This window comes from Scyliorhinus canicula, chromosome 7 (genome assembly GCF_902713615.1).
Source record: "Scyliorhinus canicula chromosome 7, sScyCan1.1, whole genome shotgun sequence".
Lineage (NCBI taxonomy): Eukaryota > Metazoa > Chordata > Chondrichthyes > Carcharhiniformes > Scyliorhinidae > Scyliorhinus > Scyliorhinus canicula.
In genome coordinates, this window is record NC_052152.1 from 38793446 (window position 1) to 38818476 (window position 25031).

General features: G+C 46.0%; 1 protein-coding gene across 1 annotated transcript in view; it reads right to left on the bottom strand.

The window, feature by feature from the left end:
• Window positions 1-1740: 1740 nt before the first annotated feature.
• Window positions 1741-25031, bottom strand: part of LOC119969072 (NXPE family member 3-like) — a 71182-nt gene continuing 47891 nt past the window's right edge. Inside the window, exon 5 of the mRNA XM_038802276.1 lies at window positions 1741-2294. Within this exon, the coding sequence (XP_038658204.1) occupies window positions 1741-2294 (554 nt within the window). The remainder of the gene's footprint in view (window positions 2295-25031) is intronic.

Here is a 25031-nt window from a genome sequence, read left to right on the forward strand (position 1 = left end):
AACGATTGTGCAAAAAGTTGTTTAATGTGCTGTACAATACCCCACTCCCGGTGATGCCGCCTTCCCACCATCCAGATCCCAAACACCACCCCCCCACCCCCTATCTACCACGCCCCAACCCCTGCCCCCTACCCCAGTGCCCTCAGTGATCCTAAACATGCCCGACGCTCCTAGCTCTACAACTACGTCTAGGTACTTCCCCAGCACCACATGAACAGCCACGTGCTGACTGTGAGACACGGCCTTATCAGAGAGGTGGAACTCGGGGGAGCTGGTGGCCACTGTCGCCACTCCATGGGATGGGTCCAGCCTGGCACTCAACATCCCCTCCTCCCAATTGGTGTTCATAGGGTCCTGGGGTTCACCTTGGGACAGAGGGACAGCTGTTCAAGCCCTGGCTGCCCCTGCATCGTCCGGCTCTGCCAGCCCTGGTGATTCCTCATAGCACCATAGGTGTTGGCCCCCTCAACAATGCTCCTCAGTAACTAGGACATGTTCTGCTGTGCCTCAGCCATACCCGTCTGTGACTGGGACAAGCTCTGCAGTGCCTCGGCCATGCCCATCTGAAAGTGGGACATGTCCCGCAGAACCTCATCAAGGTCAGCCTGGGACTGGGTGACATCCCCCAGCGGGTCGGACATTCTGCCGAGGCCTTCAGCCTTGGCCTTCACTGACTGCGCGATGCCTTAGACACCTTCACTCATGATGCTCACGTCGTGCACCAGGCTCTCCCCACTGCGGTAGCCATACTAGTAGTGTTGGCCTCGGTGCCACTCATTGCTATGCCCGTAGCTTCTGGGACTCCTCCAATCAGCTGTGGATCTGCTGGAGCGATGCTGACATCTCCCTCAGAACGAACCAGCCTATCATCTCCATCAGCTCCAGGCAACCCACTTCCAGAGGCTACGCCTGTGCCGTCATCACCACTTTACGTTTTATACACTTTACCTGTGATGGCACCTTGCATTTGGGTTGGATTCAGACAGACCCACATCTATCCCGGGTGAAGCACATCATCCACCAGGGGGCCCAACACTGGGCTTGGCCAGACCACCTAAAGGCCTGTACGACTAAGGTCCTGAAGCCGAGCGTCGAAGATGGTGTCATTCTTTAGGGGACACAAGTCGCAGTTCCGGAACATGGGCATGGCCCCTCCTCCAGGACCTCCACAACGGACACCCGGGAGTGTCCAAAATGAAGATGGTGGCCCGGAGTTACGTCTGGTGGCGTGGAATTGCCGCTGACATCAAATTGTTGGCCCAGTGATGTGTGCAGTGCCAGGAGCATCAAATGTTGCCACTGGCTGCGCCCCTCCACCCTTGGGAATAGTCGGGTCGGCCCTGGTCCCGCCTCCAAGGTCCTGAAGCCGAGTCCGTTCCAGGGCTCGATGTTCCTCATAGTGGAGGCCCACTCCAAGTGGATAGAAGTCCACCGATTGAAGGCAACCACTGGGAGGGCCACGATCGAATGGCTTTGGCAGACCTTCAACACCCACGGCATACCCGACGCATCGTTCCAGCAGGCATTGTGACTTAGTATAAATAAACACTAATCTACATGTGATACAAAGCGTTCTTCACATTTGGTTTACGATTAATTTCAAAAACATTGTAGTCTGCAGGGCACCAACATTCAAAATAAAATAGTAGATTCACTTCAAAAACACTTCAGGTTGCTAATCTCTTCATTCTGTCACGCAATATAATTCTCCACATTACCAAGCTGGATCTAAAACAATATTTAACTGTTCTCAGATGGACACACATAAGAAAGAAACACATCTACTTCATTCTTTATAATGACTCGTTCAGGGTGCAGGTTATGTGGCAGGTAATGTGCAATGGTCATCTCCCAGGCATCCACAAATGCCACGTTGATGCCCTCAAACATCTTTCTCATCACTAAATCAAGTTGATAGGAATACCAGTCACTGTTGTAGAGACTGACTTCCCGTGGGAGGGCCTGGACATTGGCCGTCTTTATTACAACCAGTGTGTCTGGACTCCTATCCAACAATCGCAGGATTGACCTGCGGATGTTCTGGAGCCTCCGGATGTACGGTTCCACTGGGAAAGTGTTAAAATGACACCATATGGTGAAGGCTATAACTGTGCTCTTTCCTCCTTTAATCTCATCCAGTTTGTTTGCAATGAATGGCAGATCCTGACTCGCAATGGGGGCGATTCGGATTGGTTTGCCATGGGCATAATAATCCACTTTGATCTTGTTGTCAATATCCAAAGCGAGGTGAGGGCCGGTGTTTTGAGAATTTCCAAGGTCAAACTTCCTCAGACCTAAAACAGAAGATGTTACATCTGTGACATTCTGGAAAATCTAAAGAATAGAAAGGGTTAATGCCATATCAGAATCAACCACTAGATAGAGCTAGATGCAAAACTATATAAAGCACTGATACTCAGGCTTCTGGGAGAGAGTCCAGGAGAAGGCTAGGAGAGAGACAGGAGAAAGCTAGTGTGTGAGTGAGAGCAGGATATAGTTATAGAGATAGTGCAGAGATTGGTGTTAGCTGAGCATATATTGTATATTTATTGTTCATTGTTTATTGTAGGAATAAGAGGTTAAACTATGTCAAGTAGTGTAAATAAAAAGTTAGCTTTGTTTAAGAACTTAGCTTTTTATTGTCTTTGTGAACACTATAACATCCATCCTGAAATCAGAATCACAAAGCACAACACATGGTACCAGAAGTTTATTCCTGAAAAGTAAGCAGTCAGTTTAGATAGTTAGTTTGGCTCTACACAGATCTGAAAACTGCACCAATCCACTGATCATAAGATGGAAGGTCTGAAAAAACCAGAACACTTCAGGACGACCGGTAAACTAAGTCAGAATTGGATAAATTTTGAGGTTTTAGTATCTGCCTCCACGCTACAATCAGCTCCAGATCAAAGAAAAATTGTGCTCCTCCTCAATTTGGCTGGACCACAAGCATTAGAACTGTCCAATTCGTTTGAATTTGCAGAAACCGAGGATAAAACAAAATCTGACATAGTGCTAAAAAAACTTGATGCTCACTGCAAAGGGCAAGTGGACAAGACGTACCAGCACTATATGTTTTGGAAAAGGCTGCTGCCAAAAGAGGAGTCGGTGGATTTGTTTATTACTGGTTTAAAACTAAGAGCGCAGTCTTGTAGCTTTTCCTCCATTGCGGATTCGATGCTGCAGGATCGAACAGTGTTTGTCATTTACGATGAGCAATTGCGAGAACGATTGCTGAGACTTGCCACTTGAAGAAGCCATTAATTTGTGCAAAGCCAGTGAATGAGCCACAATTGAATATGTGGAGTTGAGGGCTGAAGAAAAAGGCGCAAAGTCGGGAAACGTGGCCAACACCATTAATGCTGTGCCGCAGTACAGAAAACAACACGCCACTGATGGTGACATCACGTGAGTGATGACGTGCACACGCTGTGGCCATGCCCACAGTAAACAAAATTGTCCGACGAAAGGAAAGTAATGCTCGCGACGCAGCAAGTTCAATCACTTTGCATCACAATGCCGTTTCACTTCAGCAGTACTAGCAAATAAATCCAAACAATCGTTCACCAAATTTAGAAAGGTTCAGAGTGTACAAAGTGAAGACACGAAGACAAAATGTTATCTGCAAATAATGATTCCTCTAAGTTTGCTCTGAAAGATACCTTCATGGTGGGGGATAGGGTGGAGGTATGGACTTGGGTGGAGTACTCTTTCCAAGGACTGGTGCAGTCATGATGGGCTGAATGGCCTCCTTCTGCACTGTAAATTCTATGATTCTAAGCGATAACCAAGGTTAATGCACTGGACATTGATAATAGACAATTTATCAGCTCTCCGATATAATAAAAGACTGGACTGCAACACTTTAAAAAAAATAAATTTAGAGTACCTAATTATTTTTTTCCAATTAAGGGGTAATTAGCCTGGCCAATCCACCTATCCTACACATCTTTGGGTTGTGGGGGTGAAACCCACACAGGCACAGGGAGAACATGCAAACTCCACACGGACAGTGACCCAGGGCCGGGATTCGAACCCAGGTCCTCAGCGCCGTCGGCAGCAATGCTAACCACTGTGCCACCATGCTGCCCTTGGGCTGCAACACTTAACATTAATGGGTCTGAGGTTCCATTTAAACTGGATACAGGTGCACATGCAAATTTAATCACAGAAACAGATTTAAGACAAATGCACAGAATGCCACAGATTAAAAAATCAAGCTGTCGATTGACAGACTATAATGGAAACGGCACAGCGACAAAAGGTTCCTGCTGCCTTATGGTGCAGAATAGTGATATGTGTATGCCACTGGAATTTGAAATTGTGGACAATGACAAGGCATCGGTAATTGTGGTATATGCATGTACCAGTTTGGGACACAGAATACACAGCCAGAAATTTAAATGACACACTCAATGACAAAGATATTGAAGAGATATTGGGCAATTTCAAGCATGTCTTTTGTGGAATGGGAACCTTACCATTCACATACAGTATCAAAGTAAAAAGGATGCTAAGCCTGTGATACATGCGCCCAGAGGTGTGCCAGCGCCATTGAGGGGAATAGCGCAGGTTAGTGATAACAACAGCAGACTGGTAGCCGAGCTGGAAAAGGTCAACAAAGCATTCAAGGCCTTCTAGCGGGGACTGTACACCTCTGAACGCCCACAAAGGGGACCAGGGGATGAAATAGTTCCTCAATGGACTGGACATGCCAGTCGTTGGGGAAGATGGGAGGAGGGAGATTGAAATACCCAGTCGTTGGGGAAGATGGGAGGAGGGAGATTGAAATACCATGAGAACTGGGAGAAGAGTCATGGAGAGCATTAACTCCATGCAGGTGGGGAAGGCGCCAAGACCAGACGGATTCCCGGCGACATCTACAAAACATTTGTGGCAGCACTGGCCCTGCATTTGAGGGAGATGTTCTCAGACTCGCTCGCAAGGGGAACTCTGCTACTAATGCTAACACAAGTGACAGCCTCACTGATACCCAAGGAAGACAGAAGCCCGACTGAATGCAGGTCCTACAGGCCCATCTCGCTGCTCAATGTAGTCGTGAAAATATTGGCAAAAATCCTGCTCAGGCGACTGAAGAATTGCATACCAGAGGTGGTCGCAGAGGACCAGATGGGCTTTATCAAGGGCAGGCAGCTAACATCAAACATCAGGCACCAGCTGAACTTGATCATGTCCCGGGGAGAGAACACCTGAGGTGAGCATCTCCCGCAAATGCAGACAAGGCCTTTGACAGAGTCGAGTGGGATAACCTCATAGAGGTACTGGAGCAGTTTGGACTGGGAACAGGGTTCACCTCCTGGGTGAAATTCCTGTATAATGCCCTCATGGCGAGCGTACGGACCAACACCACCAGCTCTAAATACTTCCAGCTGCACAGGGGCACAAGGCCCGCTATTCCTGCTACTATTCGCCCTGGCAACCGAGGCACTGGCGATATCCCTCAGAACAGCAAAAAATTGGGAGTGGATCAGAGAGGTGACAGAAAGCAAAGAGTCTCACTCTATGTGGATGACCTGCTCCTCTGTGTCATGGACCTTAGAGAGCTGCAGTGATGTCAGAGAGTGGGTGGAGCCGGGCTGTTTGTCTGCTTTAATTTCATTTTAGGCTGTTTGCTACAGGGTGTGGTTCGTTTCGTTTTGAGAGCTGGATAGCCGCAGGCAAAGCAAGGAGCTGCATAAGGTTCTCTCTCTGCAAACTAAAGACTGTCTCCAAATCAATTGGGTGATTTCAAAGTGCTGACTGCTCTCAATAGTGAATTGAAACCTGATCTCTGTGTTAAAAAGGGTTTTTTGTCTTCCGGATGTTGTTTGGGAATTTATTAAGGGTTATCAATAGAATACTGTATTCTTTGGGGATTTATTGGTGTTGATAGTTGTTAAGATGTTTACTGTGGGTTTATAAAGTGTTAGCTGGTTTCATAAATAAACATTGTTTTAATTTAAAAGTACTGTGGATCTCTGGTGCACCACACCTGTAACGTAGGCCCGTGTGCTCCCCATAACCACAATCTATTAAAAGTTGTGGGTCAGGTGAACTCCATGATACACTTTGGGGCTCTCTAAACCCTGGCCCACAACACTCCTGAAACTGTTTGGGGCCTTTTCGGGCTACAAACTCAACCTAAGCAAGAGTGAAATCTTCCCGGGGAACCCAAACGGGAGGGGGCAGAGCTGGAAGGACTGCAATTCAAGCAAGCCCAAAGCTAACTTCACTGCCTGGGGATCCATGACTGGACACAGATCCACAAATGGAACCTGACTAATCTGGTGGGGGAAGGTAAAAAAGACCTGCAGAGGTGGGACACAGTCCCACTCTCCCTAGCCGGGAGGGTGCAGATGATCAAGATGAACGTGTTGCCCTGGTTCCTCAGATCCATACCGATCTACATCCCCAAGGCCTTCTTTAACACAATTAATAAATTGATCATGGCGTTCAGATCCCCAAAAGGGTCGTACAAAGAAAAAGAAGTATGGGTGGTCTAGCCCTTCCGAACCTACAATAATACGACTGGACAGGGAGAGCGAGGGGATGGGTGAAGGAACCAGAATGGGTGAGGATGATGGGGAGTTCCTGCATAGGGACGTCCCTCCGAGCCCTCGCTACAACAGCACTCCCGTCCCCACCAGCCAAACACTCGAGCCCAGTGGTAATAGCCACAGTCTGGACCTGGAACCAATGGTGACCACAACGTCTATTGCAACAGCCGCAATGTCCATCTGCAACAACCACAAGTTTGCACCTCCCACAATATATGCCACCTTTAAAAGGTGTATACAGGATGGGAGGCCACTGACAGTCAGTGATTTCTATATGGGTGATAGGTTAGAGACTCCAGCTGCCTTGGGGAGGGGAAATGACCTCAGGTACATCCAAGTCAAAAACTTCCCCTGCAAGGAAACAGCAACATACGCCGGGACACTCACGATTAGGCCAACTGTTGGAAAAGGGCGACATTGAGGAGGGTAACTGCGAGGGCCTGTATGGGTGACTACTGGAGGAAGCATGCACCCCTCTGGATGAGACAAGAGAAAGATGGGAGGAAGAACTAGGGATAGAAGTGGGAGTGGAGTCTGGATTGAAGCACGGAACAGTGCAAACTCCACCTCCACGAGGACAAGGCTGAGCCTAATGCAGCTAAAGATGGTGCACAGAGAGCACCTCACCAGAACCAGAATGAGCAGGTTCTTTCTGGGGTAGAAGGACAAATGTGAACGGTGCCAGGATGGCCTGGCCAACCACACCCACATTTTCTGGGCCTGCCCCAGACTTGCCGGGTTCTGGGCAGCCTTCTTTGAGGCAATGTCCAAGGTTGTGGGAGTGAGGGTGGAGCCGTGTCCGAACATGACGGCCTTCAGGGTCTCAGAGCAGCCAGAACGCTTCATGGGGAGCGGTTTTGACACCCTTGCCTTTGCCTTCCTATTTGCCTGCCTAAGAACCTGCTCGGTTGACGATCAGCAGAATCACCCAAGCTGCAGAGTGGCTGTCCGACCTGTTGGAAAATTAAACTTGCCATCCGGGGATCACAAGAGGACTTCCACAAGATGTAGAAGTCATTCACCAACATGTTCTCGGACCTGTTTGAAGCCAAAGGCCAATAGAGCAGAGGGTGGGGGGTGGGGGGGGGGGGGGGGGGGTGGAGAGAGCGCGGCTCCAAAGAGAGGAACAAAACACCAAATAAAAAGGAGAAAGAAGGGGATGGATGGGGGCGGGTGGGGAGGACAGAAACTACCTAGGCAGACGACAAGGGCCGAGAGCAAGGCCAGAAAGAGAGGATCTGATAGCAGGGTCAAAAGGCCTGTTCTGGAAAATACAGAATGTGTCATTTGAAACATAGAGGTCTGCCAACATCTGATCGGGGAGAGTGCAGGGAAAGATCCCACAAGAGGTTGGTGGCAGCTGAAGAGCACAGAAACTGTGGGCAGCAATTTCAGTCTATCAAAATGGTTATTACAACCTGCAGCAGGAGAAAGGCAGAAGAAAAAAGTTTTTAAAAAGCTCTTTGTGTTGTTGGAAAATTGTGATGGACTGCCCCTTTAAGACCCGAAGTCCGATCCTTATCGGAGGTCCCGATCTCGCGCCAGAGATCAGCCAGCGCGGGCTTCCAGAACAGCTGGGAGAAAGAAACCAGCGCGGGCTTCAGACTCCTCCCTTTTTCTCCCCACGAGGCAAGAAGCAGGAACAAAGACACCAGCAGCAGAACACCAGCGGCACCCGAAGAAGGAAGAAGGACAGCAGGAGCAGCGGCCCAGGAGAGGGAAGGCCCAGGAGAGAAGCGGCCCAACGGCAGACCAGACCAGACCAGAAGGAAGACGGCCCAGCAGCAGGAGCAGCAGCCACTGAAGACAGAAGAGGAGAAAAAGAGAAAACTGCACCAGGAGAGATGACCAGGAGACTTGAAAGTGAAAGAGAGAGAGAGAGAGTCTGAAGGCCTCACCAACCAACCAGACAACATCAAAAAGTAAATAATGTTTTTAATTTAATGAAATAGAAAAGAGTATGTTAATAATAAAATAATTTAACCTGAAAAAGTGGTTATTAGCTTACTTCACTTCCTTAAGAACGCAGGACCCGGGACATCAATGCCATTAAGGGGTAAGTAAGTAAAATTCTTCAGTGAAGGTATGAGTTATACCGGGGGATAACTTGAAAGGAGAGTTTGACCCGAATAGCACTCACAGAGGCCTGTACTGGAGTCAGGGAGGGAGTTCCCTGTTCGCCGTTTTTAGAATATTGGCCCTTAAGGTTCTTTGGTATAAAGGGAATTCTAAAACATATAGGTGAATTTAGAAAAACATGGCGCCCAGCGTGGAGGCCTAGAATATTAGAAGTTTCTAGGTAAAGCGAGGCTAGAATATTAGAAGTTTCTAGTTAAGCAGAGTGGGGGCTAGAATATTAGAAGTTTCTAGTTCCCAAGAAAAGACTAGAATATTAGAAGTTTCTAGGTAAAGCGAGGCTAGAATATTAGAAGTTTCTAGTTAAGCAGAGTAGGGGCTAGAATATTAGAAGTTTCTAGTTCCCAAGAAACGGGTGGAATATTAGAAGTTTCTAACCGGCAAAAAGGCTAGAATATTAGAAGTTTCTAGTCTATGTGTGAGTCAAACTTTACCTGCCGAGTTTAGTTTGGAAAGTCAGGTGTGATTGGCTTTTGTAAGGATATTCTGTGGATCGAGGGGACTGAAGCTCAGGTTGGGTGTGAAAATCAGTAGACTAGAAGATACTGACCCTGAGAAAAAGTCTGCAAGACATTTTGGTGATAGCACTAAAATCTTGCATCCATTACTGGTAAAAGGGGCTAAAGAATAAATCATCCTCAGAGTAAGGCGGATTGTGCGGACATTTTCTGGAAAATAGGGACGCTTATATTCAGAAACCAATAATCAATCGACCCTTAACTAGAGCAGGAAGATAGTGCCTTGGTCAGCCTTGGATAGGGCCCAGAAAGGGTACTTATCCTTAATTTCAGAGTGCACCTGAAAGGGACAACCAGGAACAGAACTAAAAATCCGAAAATGGCAATTAGGGTAATTCTCATGCCCTGGGATACGGTCAAGAGAAATGTAGAAATGAAAAGGGAATGGAAGAAATTAAAAGAGCAAAAGAAATCCTGGACAAGCGATATGTATCCAGACGGAGATATCTCCCTCTTTGTTAGAGTGCCAAAAGCCCTGCAATATACAGATTCAGTCAGGGTCCTTAAAGCACTTTGTCATTTTGCATTTGAAAAGCGAGCTGAATCACTAATCGTGTTTGGACACAGACAGAAGCATGCAGCTGCTCAAGTGGGCAAAGTGTGTTCCAAACTGATTAAAATCATTGACGGAGTAAACAGGACAGAAATAATACAGATCCATAGTAAACACAAAATTAACTCTGAAGTGGTAGGCAAATATATAAAACAACTGCAGAAAAATGAACCATTAGAAATGGAAAGTGACGAGGAATCAGGCCTAGAATCAGATAGCCGAGAGAATTCGGACTCCTGTGAAAATTTCCCAACGGGATACAATTTTCAATACCCAGATCCAAGTCTGTTTCAGGAAGAAAATTGGCCTCAGCAATCTGCCACACATAAGAAAGAAGCGTTTATCGATCATTTCGTTGAACCACAAGAAAGTGAAGAGGAACAAGGCATAGTTGGGATTATGGCGCCTCCTGTGATGGGACAGGAAGAATTATCATCCTCATCCGAGAATGAGGAAATAGTCAAACCAAAGAGAGGAATAGGGAATAGAAAAAATTCTAAACCATTAGAAATAGGGGATTATAGCGATTACTGGAAACACCAACAACCTTCCACTTATCAACCAGTAAATAAGGATGTACCGTATTATATTTATAATCCAGAAGCAGAAATGGTACACCATAGAGATCAGGAAGGATGGGAAAGAGAGGTTACAGCTAGGGGACTTAAAATAGGAGAAATATTAGGCGGAAGTCAACAAATTGATTCTACGAAATTACTAGAATTACCAAACGTTACCCCCAAAGCAAAAATTTGGCAAATGAGCAAAGGGTATGACAGTTTCGGAAGAGCCATGAGTAGGGTAAGGAACAGCACAGAAACACAAGGCCAGATAATAGCAGCACTAAGACCACAGGAAAGGATACAGAATCGTCCAAGACCCCAAAAAACTGCTCCTACTCCAATGGATAGGGCAAGTTATGCTCCACGAGATAGCCAGGTACCAAGTGCAAGGTTTGAAGAATATATAGAATCGGTGGAAGAGTTTGCACAACATAGTACCCCCTATTTTGAGGAAGAACCGGTACGACGACGGATACATTTCTCCGAATATAGGGACCCAGATAGAGGTGCCCCTTTGAGAACACCATGCCCCAGAAGTGAGAAAATAGTTCAGTCATTTACACCAGGTCCAGAGGAAGGACAGGGAGGCATGGTACCGTATAAAATAGTAGCAGCCGTAATGAAGACAGCAGGCCCAAAGAAACATGGGGAGAGTAAAATTGAGTATTCACAGAGGTTAAAACAGTTAGCGAAGAAAATGGGGGCATCAGGAGAATCCACCAAATTGATTGATTTACATACAGTGGGAGAAATAGTTACAGGCGAAGTCTCAGATTTAATAAGTGAGTTAGATTTGGGAAATGAGAGAGCTAATTTAATGAAAGAGATGACAGAGGCAGCATATGCAGGGGAACACCTCACACCATATATCGACCGAATATATGAGGTTAATAAGGAAGAGGGGGTCGATGTAGTCAGATTCCTGAGGGAATTAGGACCCAAGATTCCAGGAGGAAAAAGCCTCTCAACAATACTGTTAACGACCTCTAGAAGAGAAATAGGAAGAGAACTGGTTAAATTTGATTTGGCAGGCAAAGCATTTAAGGATAAACACACAAAAGGGGAACAAAAAAGAGCAGCTGCCCAAAATAATGTTTCAACACAAAATGCTCAGATTAGACCACCAAACCGGCAGATACCTGACAAATCGGAACAAAATCCAGCACAACCAGCAATGCCACAACATGGGTATAATTTGCGGTCCCAAGGGCCACCTCCACCACAAAATCTAGATTATTTACCAAGGGAACAATTCCTAGCCCTCAGCCAGGAGGAAAGAGACAGATTCATTGAGGATAGGAGAAGAAGAGCAGCTGGTCAGGGGAGGATTGAGCAAGGTAGATATCAACCACCAGAAGGGTATCCGGGACGCTCGCGAGGGGGATTCCGAGGAAGAGGCAGAGGAGGCCCCGGTATATATTGACAGGATTCGGCTTCTCCCCTTAAACAGGCTATACAAAATCTAACCACAGAAACAGACAAAGGAGAATTAGTAGTAGTGTACAAGGGGGTAAGATTTATAGTGGACACAGGGGCTGAGATATCAATGATAAGGGAAGAAGCTGGAAATCCGACAGGAAAGAAATACATAGTAGAAGGAGCATTAGGGAATAAGGATATTAGGCCAGAAGTTAGATTGGGAGAATTACTGGCAATATCAGGAACTGATAATCTGATGGCAGGGAAAGATTTAATAAAAATAGATACTGGAAAAATAAGGATATTAAAACCAATTGATAACATGGAGGAAATAAGGAAACAGAAAGAGAAAAGTATTTTAAATGACGAAGCTTGGAAGAAGATGGAAGAAGTACTGATGGGAGCAAACCTAGCGATAGGTAAGAATGACACAGGTTTGCTTAGCCAGCAATTTCAACACACAATTCATGGGGGACAACACAGACCTCAAAAACAGTATCCTTTGCCTAGAGGAGCTAAGAGCGAGCTGGAGATAATAATCAAGGAATTGGAGCAGCAGGGGATTATTCAAGGGGTCACATATGCCTCAACAAATAGTCCACTTCAGGTAGTAAGAAAACCAGATGGTACATTTAGAATGGTAACAAATTACAAAGCTTTAAATAAAGTCACAAAGAAGGACAAGAGATATTTAATAAATCCACAAGCTACCTTAGAGCAAGTCGCGGGAAAAACTTACTTAACTAGTATAGATTTGGCGAATGGATTCTGGAGTGTTCCATTAGACCCAGACAGCAGGGAGAAAACAGCATTCACCTTTGGAACTAAGCATTATGTATATTGTAGACTTCCACAGGGATATGTTAATTCTCCAAATCACTTTCAGGCAATAATCAGGGAGCTGATTCAAGATGATTTGACCTTAGTATATATCGATGATATATTAATTGGAGATGACGATCAGGACAAACATGTGGAAAGAGTGGCCAGGATCATTAAGACACTTGGTGAAGCAGGCTTTAAAATAGGGCTAAAGAAATGTCAAATTGGGAGAAGCGAAGTCAACTATTTGGGTTATTCAGTATCGAAGGAAGGTAGAGAGGCCAGTATTGAAATGAGGAAGAAGATAGCTGAAATTACTGCGCCGGTTTCGAAAAAAGGGGTTCAAAAAATAATGGGGAAGTTAGGAATACAAGCAGGATCAATTGAACATTTTAAATTAATAAGACTAGGGGATCAGTGGGGGGTAAAAGATATCACAATTACCACATTCCAATCAGAAATGGAAAACAAGTTGGACTGGAACGGAAAACAAGACTCGTATTGACACTGGTCTGTGATATGCATACAAATGACAATGATCAGGGATGTAGGTTAGTACAATTGGATGGGGGGACAATAAACCAAATTATAGTAATGTTTCAAATGTCAAGACGGGGTGTTCTGGAAAATACAGAATGTGTCATTTGAAACATAGAGGTCTGCCAACATCTGATCGGGGAGAGTGCAGGGAAAGATCCCACAAGAGGTTGGTGGCAGCTGAAGAGCACAGAAACTGTGGGCAGCAATTTCAGTCTATCAAAATGGTTATTACAACCTGCAGCAGGAGAAAGGCAGAAGAAAAAAGTTTTTAAAAAGCTCTTTGTGTTGTTGGAAAATTGTGATGGACTGCCCCTTTAAGACCCGAAGTCCGATCCTTATCGGAGGTCCCGATCTCGCGCCAGAGATCAGCCAGCGCGGGCTTCCAGAACAGCTGGGAGAAAGAAACCAGCGCGGGCTTCAGACTCCTCCCTTTTTCTCCCCACGAGGCAAGAAGCAGGAACAAAGACACCAGCAGCAGAACACCAGCGGCACCCGAAGAAGGAAGAAGGACAGCAGGAGCAGCGGCCCAGGAGAGGGAAGGCCCAGGAGAGAAGCGGCCCAACGGCAGACCAGACCAGACCAGAAGGAAGACGGCCCAGCAGCAGGAGCAGCAGCCACTGAAGACAGAAGAGGAGAAAAAGAGAAAACTGCACCAGGAGAGATGACCAGGAGACTTGAAAGTGAAAGAGAGAGAGAGAGAGTCTGAAGGCCTCACCAACCAACCAGACAACATCAAAAAGTAAATAATGTTTTTAATTTAATGAAATAGAAAAGAGTATGTTAATAATAAAATAATTTAACCTGAAAAAGTGGTTATTAGCTTACTTCACTTCCTTAAGAACGCAGGACCCGGGACATCAATGCCATTAAGGGGTAAGTAAGTAAAATTCTTCAGTGAAGGTATGAGTTATACCGGGGGATAACTTGAAAGGAGAGTTTGACCCGAATAGCACTCACAGAGGCCTGTACTGGAGTCAGGGAGGGAGTTCCCTGTTCGCCGTTTTTAGAATATTGGCCCTTAAGGTTCTTTGGTATAAAGGGAATTCTAAAACATATAGGTGAATTTAGAAAAACAGGCCCCAGGGCAGAATGGGGGCAAACACATACCAAACTAACCCTGTACTGGGGGGTGGGGTCACCTCTCCCCGCAGATGGAAATGTGTCAATAAAACAGGCGGACAAGTGCCAAGCCACTGTACATACACAAGGGGAGTTGGAATAGGGGCGATGTTATCCGAGTATTTTGCGTGAATTGCTTCATTCTTCCTTTTCCTGAGTGTACAGTCACATGGAAAGAACTAAAACCCAATAAAAACATTTAATTAAGAACATCTGCCTCTACTTATGCCTCCTGGTTATGTTGCTGACTTGAACAATAGCCCCAGCATAGTTCAGGTGTAGACCATCCCAACAGTACAGATCCTACTTTCTGGATCCCTAGAACTAGTGCCCATGCCGCACAAACTGGAACCCACTTCTCCCACATCAGTCTTTGAGCCAGGCATTCATATTTCTAATCTTATTTGTCCTCCGCCAATTTGCATGTGACTCAGGTAATTATGCAGAAATTATTACTTTTGAGGTTCTGCTTCTTAATTTGTTGCCTAGCTCCTCATGTTGACTGCGTTGAACCTCCTTCCTCACCCTGGCGATATTGCTGGAATCTACATGGAGCATGATCACTGGATTCACCCCCTCCCACTCTAAGTACCTCTCCAACCCTCAGCAGTTGTCCCAAACTTTGACACCTGGATGAGCTTTTGAAGTTAAGCAGTACTTGCAGTTAAATGTTAAACACAAATATAAAGAATATTCGATTTTTAGAAAGCTGTTTAAAATTTCCCCCTTCTCACCCAAACTTCCACTCTCTGAATTTGCATTTGTAGTGTATTGAAAAATGCATTGTGTGTTTTGTTTGCGTAAGGCTGCCATACACATGCAGCAGCCTATAGATAGGAACAAAGGAATCCCCAAGTTTTAACAACACATGCAGCAGTTCAGGACCTTGTTGAATCTCACTGTTTCTGGCAACAGGAAGGTAAAAAATAGGAAACATTGGCTTTATGAAACTCTTGGGAGTTGTTAAGCTATTTTCTGCAAACAGCATTATAAATTGGAGAGCCAGGGAACACATTGCGGCTGTGTTGGACACATACAGGAGGCACTCTATCTCGGGAACAGACACATTGATTTCACAAAAATAACCATTCAGCAAAGAAACATAATGGGCGCGATTCTCCTGAGTCACGAAAACTCGGGAAGCTGGCGTCAAAAACGGGCGCGTTTGACGCCAGCCTCCGCCCCCCCCCGACCGGGAACCGATTCAGCTCCCCGGTTGGGGCTAGTATCGCGCGGCCGTGAACTCCAGCATCGCGGGCTTAACGAATTTAACGAACGTTACCCGGTGGTAATAGCCACCCTCCAACCCGTGGTACGGCCGTGCCAATCGGTGCCATGGTTCCCGGGAACGGGACTTTACGGCCGTTTCTACGAACGGCCAGAGCAGGTGTGTTTTACGCTTGTAAAAATGGCCGTAAAGGCCTTGGAAATCGGCCCATCGGCCAGGAGAGAATCGCTGCTCGCCGTAAAAAAGCGGCGGGCAGCGATTCGTGTCGGGAGGCGGGCGTGGGTGGGGGAGAATAGCGGGAGGGCGTCGGACCAGCGCGTCCGTAAAAATTTACACTGCCCACTATTCTCTGAATTTTCGTGAGAGCGGAGAATTGCGCCCAACACTCTTGGATCATAACAGAGACTTTTGCTTTGAAAGGAACACATTCCTGGATCATTGATCATGCATTGGCTTGCTGATTAGTGTGAAGTTGCCTATGCCCAATGCATCATCCTTTGATGTACATTCAAAGTCATCAACTGTTTCAGAACTGTGTTTGTATTGGTAAAAACAGCAGTGACATTTTGAAGTGTGATGAGAGGTTTTGCAGTCACAGATAACAACTGACAAAAGGCCTTACTTCGCCACCAAGAAGGTAGAACACAGAACATACAGTACTGAAGGAGGCCATTCAGCCCATCGAGTCTGCACCGACCCACTTAAGCCCTCACTTCCACCCTATCCCCCTAACCCAATAACCCCTCCTAACCTCTTTGGACACAATTTATCATGGGCAATCCACCTAACCTGCATGCCTTTAAACTGTGGGAGGAAACCGGAGCACCCGGAGGAAACCCACAGAGACACGGGGAGAACATGCAGACTCCGCACAGACAGTGACCCAGCGGGGAATCGAACTGGGACTCTAGCGCTGTGAAGCCACAGTGCTAACCACTATGCTACCATAAAGAATTGGATGATATTTTTGAGACACTGAGCAAAATGACTGCAACTGAGCCAACATGCACTTCTAACAACCAAATACAATATATAAACAATTTTCTTCTTGCACAAAGCAAGAAGCAAACAAGACAATTGACCAATATTGGACATGATTGAGGCAACTAGCAAACTACGTGTGACTTTGGTGAACATGCCGAAGTGGAAATCAAGATGCACAAGATACTTTGACAAAGAGTTATCCAGACTCGAAACGCGAGCTTCGTTCTCTCTCCACTGATGCTGTCAGACCTGCTGAGATAGTCCAACATTTTCTGCGTTTATTGTCAGTCGTCTTTCCAGTCAACTATACCAAAAAGCACTTAAGAAAGACAGAAAGCTGTTTGAGTTAGCAAGATCACGGTCACCTTTGAGCTGCTGGTGGCACTCCCATCCCCACCCAAACAACACTCCAGCAGCCCGGTGGTAATAGCCACCCTCCAATCCTGGAACCAACTACAGCAGCAATTTGGCCTGACCAAAATGTCTGGTAAAGCTCCCATCTGCAACAACCATAGGTTCACCCCAGCGCTGACTGACGCCACCTTTAAGAAGTGGGCACAGGACAGAGGGACACTGACAGTCAGGGACCTATACACGGACGGCAGGATCGCAACACTGGGCGAACTGACAGAGAAATTCCAGCTAGCCAGGGGAACGAGCTAAGGTGCCTGCAACTCAAAAACTTCCTACGAAAGGAGACAAGGAAGTACCCACAACCACCACGACAGTGTAGCCACCGAAGTTGGCCATTCCCTCAATACAAAATGGAGGAACGCAAAGCTTGCAGGGTAAAATGGACAAAGTTTGCAGCACAAGCAGGCTGCAACAAGCCACTGTGTATTCTGTCTGCTACTAATGAGGCAATCTTCTGGACAGTTAGCATAGTAATGGAACGATGCCTTGGACAAAGGACACAAATAGGGAAGTGATTGCAACAGTGTATGGGAAACCAGACACCCTGGCACCAGCGGGGTTCGAAGACAAAGCACCTGAAGGCCCACCCAGTAGCCGAGGGACAGCCTCAGTATTGGGGGGATTCAAACAAATCGATTGGGAAGAGACCCAATCGATCCCCAGCAGATAGAGGGTCCGCCCAAAAGGGCGCGAAGCCCTGGGACCTATAAGAGACAGGTCCCAAACTCAGTTTGTTCTTCTTGACCAGCCCTCCTCTCTTGACCAGCCCTCTCGATCAGCCTTTACCGAAGAAGACCTTGACCGAGAGAGAGGAGAGGTTCGGACAGCAGCCACCAGCAAGTAAGTGTCTCACAATGATCGCTACCAGAGATAGACACTCCTGGCCCCTTTTAACCCGTACCAACCTGAAGTCTGCGGACCCAGTGCAGAGCAAGAGGCCCTTGTCCCCTGATCCGGCAGTTCCTTATTCAGATAAGTATTGGTCTATTTAGTGGCAGGAATAGTTTAGTCATCTTAGTGTGTATGAGTAATTTATAATTGTATTATAATAAACTCATTTGTTTGAACTTACTAATTGGTGTATGGTTTTATTGCTTTGAACTTGACCTTGAAACTTGTGGCGGTATCTTAACGATACCTGGCGACTCCAGAGCTAAGGAACGAAACAGAGCCAAATTGAGTGTTAAGCACACTCACCCAGAAAGAGCAACAACAGACACTACTGGAAGAGTTACTAGATGCAAGCATACTAGATAAAGGAAACTGTAGCGACATGTACGACTGACTGGTAGAAGGGACTGACACCGTACTGGACGCAACAGGAAGGAAGTGGGAGGAGGACCTGGGGATCAAAATAGGGTTGGGACTCTGGAGCGAATCACTGCATAGGGTCAACTCCACCTCCACGTGCGCAAGGCTCAGCCTGACGCAACTAAAAGTGGTACATAGAGCCCACTTAACAAGAACCCATATGAGTAGGTTCTTTCCAGAGGTGGAGGACAGATGTGAACGGTGCCAAAGAGGCCTGGCCAACCACGCCCACATGTTCTGGTCTTGCCCCAGACTTGTGGAGTACTGGACAGCCTTTTTCGAGGCAATGTCCAAAGTGGTGGGGGTGAGGGTGGAGCCATGCCCGAAAGTGGCGGTCTTCGGAGTTTCAGACCAGCCAGATCTATTCCTGGGGAGGAGGGCGGACGCCCTTGCCTTTGCCTCCCTGATTGCCCGCCGTAGAATCCTGTTCGGCTGGCGGTCAGCAGCACCACCCAAAACTGTAGACTGGCTGTCCCACCTCTCGGAATCTCTCCAAATGGAGAAAATCAAATTCGCCATCTGAGGGTCAGACGACGGCTTCCACAGAACGAGGGGGGGAGGGACAGCTAAATCTAAGGGGAGGGAAAGGCGAACCACAGGGCTCGGGGGAGGGGGGGGGAGTGCAGAAGTGGGGAGAGGGTGGGGGGGGGCAGAGGGGAGAGACAGAGAACAATAGAGGAGAGCCAGGGAAGGGGAGGGGGGAGGCAGGGAAATGTTAACAAACTTGGCATCCACAGAAACAGAGAAAATGGGGAAGACGGGAGGGCCGCAGAAGCGGAAGTGCGCACGAGACGACAACGTCAGTGAAATCCGTCCGGAAGGAGCAAGGGACAACACCACGAACGGATGCCTACATATGTGTGTAAATAACTTTGCCAAGGGTACAGAGCTGCCGCTGTTGAGCAGGGGCACAATACTGTCCGCTGACTTCGCCGGGAAAATTAACACTTCAGCAGCAGCAGCGACCCATGGGGGGGGGGGGGGGGGGGGGGGGGGGGGGGGGGGGGGGGGGGGGGGGGGGTGGGGGCCCCGATGGGAGGGGGTGGGAGGATTGAGGCGCGTGGGGTAACGTCTAGTGGATTGCTGATGTATATTCTCTTTATGCACTAGATTAATGTTCACTACGTTGCTGTCTTAAGATTATTACTATTTAACATAGACAATTTTGCAAAACCTTAATTAAAAAAACCACAGCAGCAGCAACCGAGGGTGGGGGGGGGGGGGGTTGCGATTTATTTTCCTTTTTGTAAGGGGCGCATGCTCTATCCTGTTTTGAATTTAGTGTTAATTTGCTAAACTGTATCATTTAGAGGGTTAAGTTGTCCTGTTCAGTTGGCATGTTGCCCTTCTTTCTTTGTATTATTTTCTTTTTTGGAGGGTTTTGTAAACTTATTGAAAACTTTGAATAAATACATTTTAAAAAAACCCTTTGAGCTGCTGAAGTTGAGGTTGGCAGCAGGAACTATCACATTCTAAACTCAGTGCTCATGATCCACCTGCGAGGGAACCAGCTGCAAAGCAATAACAGCAGCCCCACAGCCAGAGCTGCAACTAGTCCAAAGAATGCTTCCCCTGTGGCGATACTTGCCACACCAGGCAGTGAAATCAACGAGTATGACTAATACCGACAGAATGGTGCCACATACGTGTGCCACACAAAAGGGGAAGATAATGCAGCCAACGTAGAAGCAGATAACTCTGAATATATGTTGCCGTTCTCGTTCAGACACAGCAACCAGCAACTTGCGACAGTGACCACTGGCTGCTCGGACGTAGATTCTGGAGCATTTGTCAATGTCGTGGGAGACAAAACATCCAACAAACTTCAGGATCGCTCCATCCTCTGCAAACCAGGGAATATGAAAGTTTTCCCTTACAACGGTGACAAGCCAGTGAAAGTTCCTGGGGGCTTTTGAAACACCGGTCTGATTCAAAGGCACTACATTACAATCCCACACCAGACCCAAACTGTGGCTAGGATACTGAACCCGAAACCCGAACACTTTAGTTTATTTAAGACTGCGCGGAAAGAATTATTCACTCCAGGATTGATTGCATGTAAAAATAGGTATTTCTAAAACAAAACTTTATTGTAAATACAGTATTAAACATCTAACTTCACACCTGAAAAGAACAGCTTACTCTTATGCCTTAACTCTGCCACTCAATTTCCAATTAAACAACAAGAAAATAAACATATAGCTCTCAATCCAGTTTAAACCAGCACGACATAAAGTAATACTTGCATTACACAACAGGATTGGGTTCCTGTTAGAACCCATTCAGACTCTGGCTGAATATCTTCAAATGGCTGCTTCCATTGGGTTGTTTCAGCCCTTTCCTTGTCTTCAAACAAGACTGCTCTGCTTTTAATATATTATTACTCTTTTTGTACTCACTTCTGGGAAGGAAAACTGCCTTGATTTGTAGTCTAACAAAACAAGGGTTGCCGGATCAGACTTTACTTCCAAAAGCCTTTCTCCAAAACTCCTTTCTCTCTCTCTCCACAGTTCTCTTCAATACTGCCTCTCTCTCCACAGCTTCCCAAAATGTCTCTCTGCTTTTCTGAGCGCCACCCAACAATGACATCATCACCCCAGCAAAAAAACAAATGAACTCCACAGGGACTTCCCCAGGCAAACCACAATGCATTAACCCAGACTGAAAAACACATTCCTTCATCAATTTCACTTGCTGGCTGCTAAAATCACCCAAGCCCCGCAGAACAGAACTTCTTTTTTTAAAGAAACATGACCACTGCAATCAAACACATTTTAACCCCAGGCTTTTAACCCTTAAATTGTCCAATACATTTCTAGTCCAATTTTCTCAAAGTCTTCCAATTGTCACAACTAGAATGAATACTATATTCAAAAATGGCAAGTTCATCAGTTTCCACAGAGCAACAGATGTGCGCGTGATTGCAGTCAAGTAAATAATTCCGACACATACTAACAATATTGATGAATTGTAAACTGACCATTTCACTAGTATCAGCAAACTGAAAGGTGTCACATGTGAGATGAATAGAGACCCTAATGTACCCCAGTCACACAACAAATAGTGGGGGGAGGGGTGGATCCAGTTGTATGAAAATTATTTTAAAAATCAAAGTGTCAAGAGAAGGTAGGAGTACAGGTTAATGATGAACCAGATAAGGGTGGTTACCAGATAAGGGTGGCACAATGGCACAATAGTTTCCTCACTGTGCCAGGTTCGATCCCGGCCTTGGTGATTGTCTGTATGAAGTTTACACTTTCTCCCCGTGTCTGCATGGGTTTCCTATAGGTGCTCTGGTTTCCCCCCACAGTCCAAAAATGTGCAGGTTAGGCCATTCGTAATTGGCCTTAGTATCCAAAAGGTTATGTGGTGTTATTGGGTTATGGGGATGGGGTGGCAATGTGGCCTAGGTCAGGTGTTCTTTCGGAGGGTCAGTGCAGATTCGATGGGCCAAGTGGCCTCCTTCTACACTGTAGTGATCCTATGATTCTATGATTCTGTAATGAAAGGAAGGGACAGAGAGTGTGAACATCATATTGCATCAGGGAATCATACAGAGTTGGTAAAATTAATAAGAGCACAATTTTAAAGGCTTTGTGCCTGAATGCATATAACATTCAGAATAAAATTAATTAGTTAACCGCGCAAATAGAGACATTGGGGTTTAATTTTGTGGTGATTACGAACACATAGTTACAAGGAGACCAGGTCTAGGGGGTTGAATATCCTAGGGTACTTCATGTTCAGAAGGATAGACAGAGTAATTTATTGGTTCCCAATAGTAGTTCCACAGTATAAACCAGGAAATACTGGGGGCTTGTAAGAACATAAGAACATAAGAACATAAGAACTAGGAGCAGGAGTAGGCCATCTGGCCCCTCGAGCCTGCTCCGCCATTCAATTAGATCATGGCTGATCTTTTGTGGACTCAGCTCCACTTTCCGGCCCGAACACCATAACCCTTAATCCCTTTATTCTTCAAAAAACTATCTATCTTTACCTTAAAAACATGTAATGAAGGAGCCTCAACTGCTTCACTGGGCAAGGAATTCCATAGATTCACAACCCTTTGGGTGAAGAAGTTCCTCCTAAACTCAGTCCTAAATCTACTTCCCCTTATTTTGAGGCTATGTCCCCTAGTTCTGCTGTCACCCGCCAGTGGAAACAACCTGCCCGCATCTATCCTATCTATTCCCTTCACAATTTTAAATGTTTCTATAAGATCCCCCCTCATCCTTCTAAATTCCAACGAGTACAGTCCCAGTCTACTCAACCTCTCCTCATAATCCAATCCCTTCAGCTCTGGGATTAACCTAGTGAATCTCCTCTGCACACCCTCCAGCGCCAGTACGTCCTTTCTCAAGTAAGGAGACCAAAACTGAACACAATACTCCAGATGTGGCCGCACTAACACCTTATACAATTGCAACATAACCTCACTAGTCTTAAACTCCATCCCTCTAGCAATGAAGGACAAAATTCCATTTGCCTTCTTAATCACCTGTTGCACTTGTAAACCAACCTTCTGTGACTCATGCACTAGCACACCCAAGTCTCTCTGAACAGCGGCATGCTTTAATATTTTATTGTTAAAATAATAATCCCGTTTGCTGTTATTCCTACCAAAATGGATAACCTCACATTTGTCAACATTGTATTCCATCTGCCAGACCCGAGCCCATTCACTTAACCTATCCAAATCCCTCTGCAGACTTCCAGTATCCTCTGCACTTTTCGCTTTACCACTCATCTTAGTGTCATCTGCAAACTTGGACACATTGCCCTTGGTCCCCAACTCCAAATCATCTATATAAATTGTGAACAATTGTGGGCCCAACACGGATCCCTGAGGGACACCACTAGCTACTGATTGCCAACCAGAGAAACACCCATTTATCCCAACACTTTGCTTTCTATTAATTAACCAATCCTCTATCCATGCTACTACTTTACCCTTAATGCCATGCATCTTTATCTTATGCAGCAACCTTTTGTGTGGCACCTTGTCAAAGGCTTTCTGGAAATCCAGATATACCACATCCATCGGCTCCCCGTTATCTACTGCACTGGTAATGTCCTCAAAAAATTCCACTAAATTAGTTAGGCATGACCTGCCTTTTACGAACCCATGCTGCGTCTGCCCAATGGGACAATTTCTATCCAGATGCCTCGCTATGTCTTCCTTGATGATAGATTCCAGCATCTTCCCTATTACCGAAGTTAAGCTCACTGGCCTATAATTTCCTGCTTTCTGCCTACCTCCTTTTTTAAACAGTGGCGTCACGTTTGCTAATTTCCAATCCACCGGGACCACCCCAGAGTCTAGTGAATTTCGGTAAATTCGGTAAGAAAGGTGCAACAATAATCATGGGTGATTTTAATATCCATACAGACTGGATTAATCAAATTGGCAAAGGTCGCCTCGAGGGAGAATTCATTGTGTATTAGGGATTGTTTCTTGGAGCAAAATGTTGTCAAACCAATCAGGGAACATGATATTTTGGATTTAGTATTGTGCAATGAGATGGGAATAATTAATGATCTTGTAGTAAAGAATTCTCTGGGGAAAATGATCATTGCATGCTTGAGTTTCAAATTCAGTTTGAGTAAACCTGAGTCCCACACCAGTGTTCTGGTGTTAAACCAAGGTAATTATGTTGGCTCGAGGACTGATTTGGCCCTCGTTGACTGGACAGAAAGACTAAAAGGTAGGACAGTTGATGAACAGTGGCAGACATTTAAGGATATATTCAATTCCTCCCAACTAAGGTATATTCCAGAGAGGAAGAAAGATTGTAAGAGGGAGAAAATGCATCGTGGCTAAGAAAGGAGGTAAAGATAATATAAAGGCAAAAACTAAGTGTTATGCATCACAGTAACGCCATTGACTGGTGTAATGCTACGTGTAACACAATTACGTCATTGGAGCATTCTGCGGGCTGTTGTGGAGTTCACCTTTGTACCCTGTTGGTGCAGCATCTTGTAAATAAACCCCTTGCATGACGTTATACGAACTCAATGTGTGCCACCTCTGTTTCTTTCTATTTGCAGCTGCAACAAACAACATAACAAAAGAGAAACTGGTGAGGAGATCTGGGCCGTAAAGAAAAACAGGAGGAAAAATAACTTGCGACGATGACTTTGTGAGCCAGAAGAAGGAACCATGGGCGGAGATCCAAGCCCATAAACCTGCCAGAGTGAGGTCGGAAAAAATATCGTCGACTTCCAAGGCAAAATCATTGTTGTGGCAAGTAAACTTAATTCCATAAATACATGGACACCGTACAGTTTGTAGTGGGATGGGGGCAAATCATTTGCTCGATCGCAACTACAGCTAGTGCAAGTAAAAGGGTTCTCAAAAAAAGATTTTTACAAAGCTGCGAAATATTCGACAGCAACAGATTGAAGGGGTGTAGGTTTGGTTGATCTTAGATTCGGATAAATGGTCGGCACAACATCGTGGGCCGAAGGACCTGTACTGTGCTGTACTGTTCTATGTTCTATGTTCTGTACTGGGAGCTTACTTCAAATGGAGGATTGAAGTTTTCAGTAGAGCTACCTACTACAGGGAGACCGCGCACGAGGCACTGAAACAGGCTGCGGGAACGCAACCCTAAAAAGAGAGAAAATAAAGGTCACGGAAGATGGGCTGAAGGCTGAGTGGTAAAGATCAGGGAGCTGCAATCCAAAAATGCCAGGAAGAAAAGGCACCATGGACCCGTTTGATGAGGAGGAGGCGACATGGAACTCTTATGAGGAAAGGTCCCAGTCATTCCTTAAAGCCAATCAGACAAGAGCAGACCTGCATTCTGTGACCTTTCTCAACATTCATATTGTTTCAGAATTGAGCTCACCCAGATAAATCTG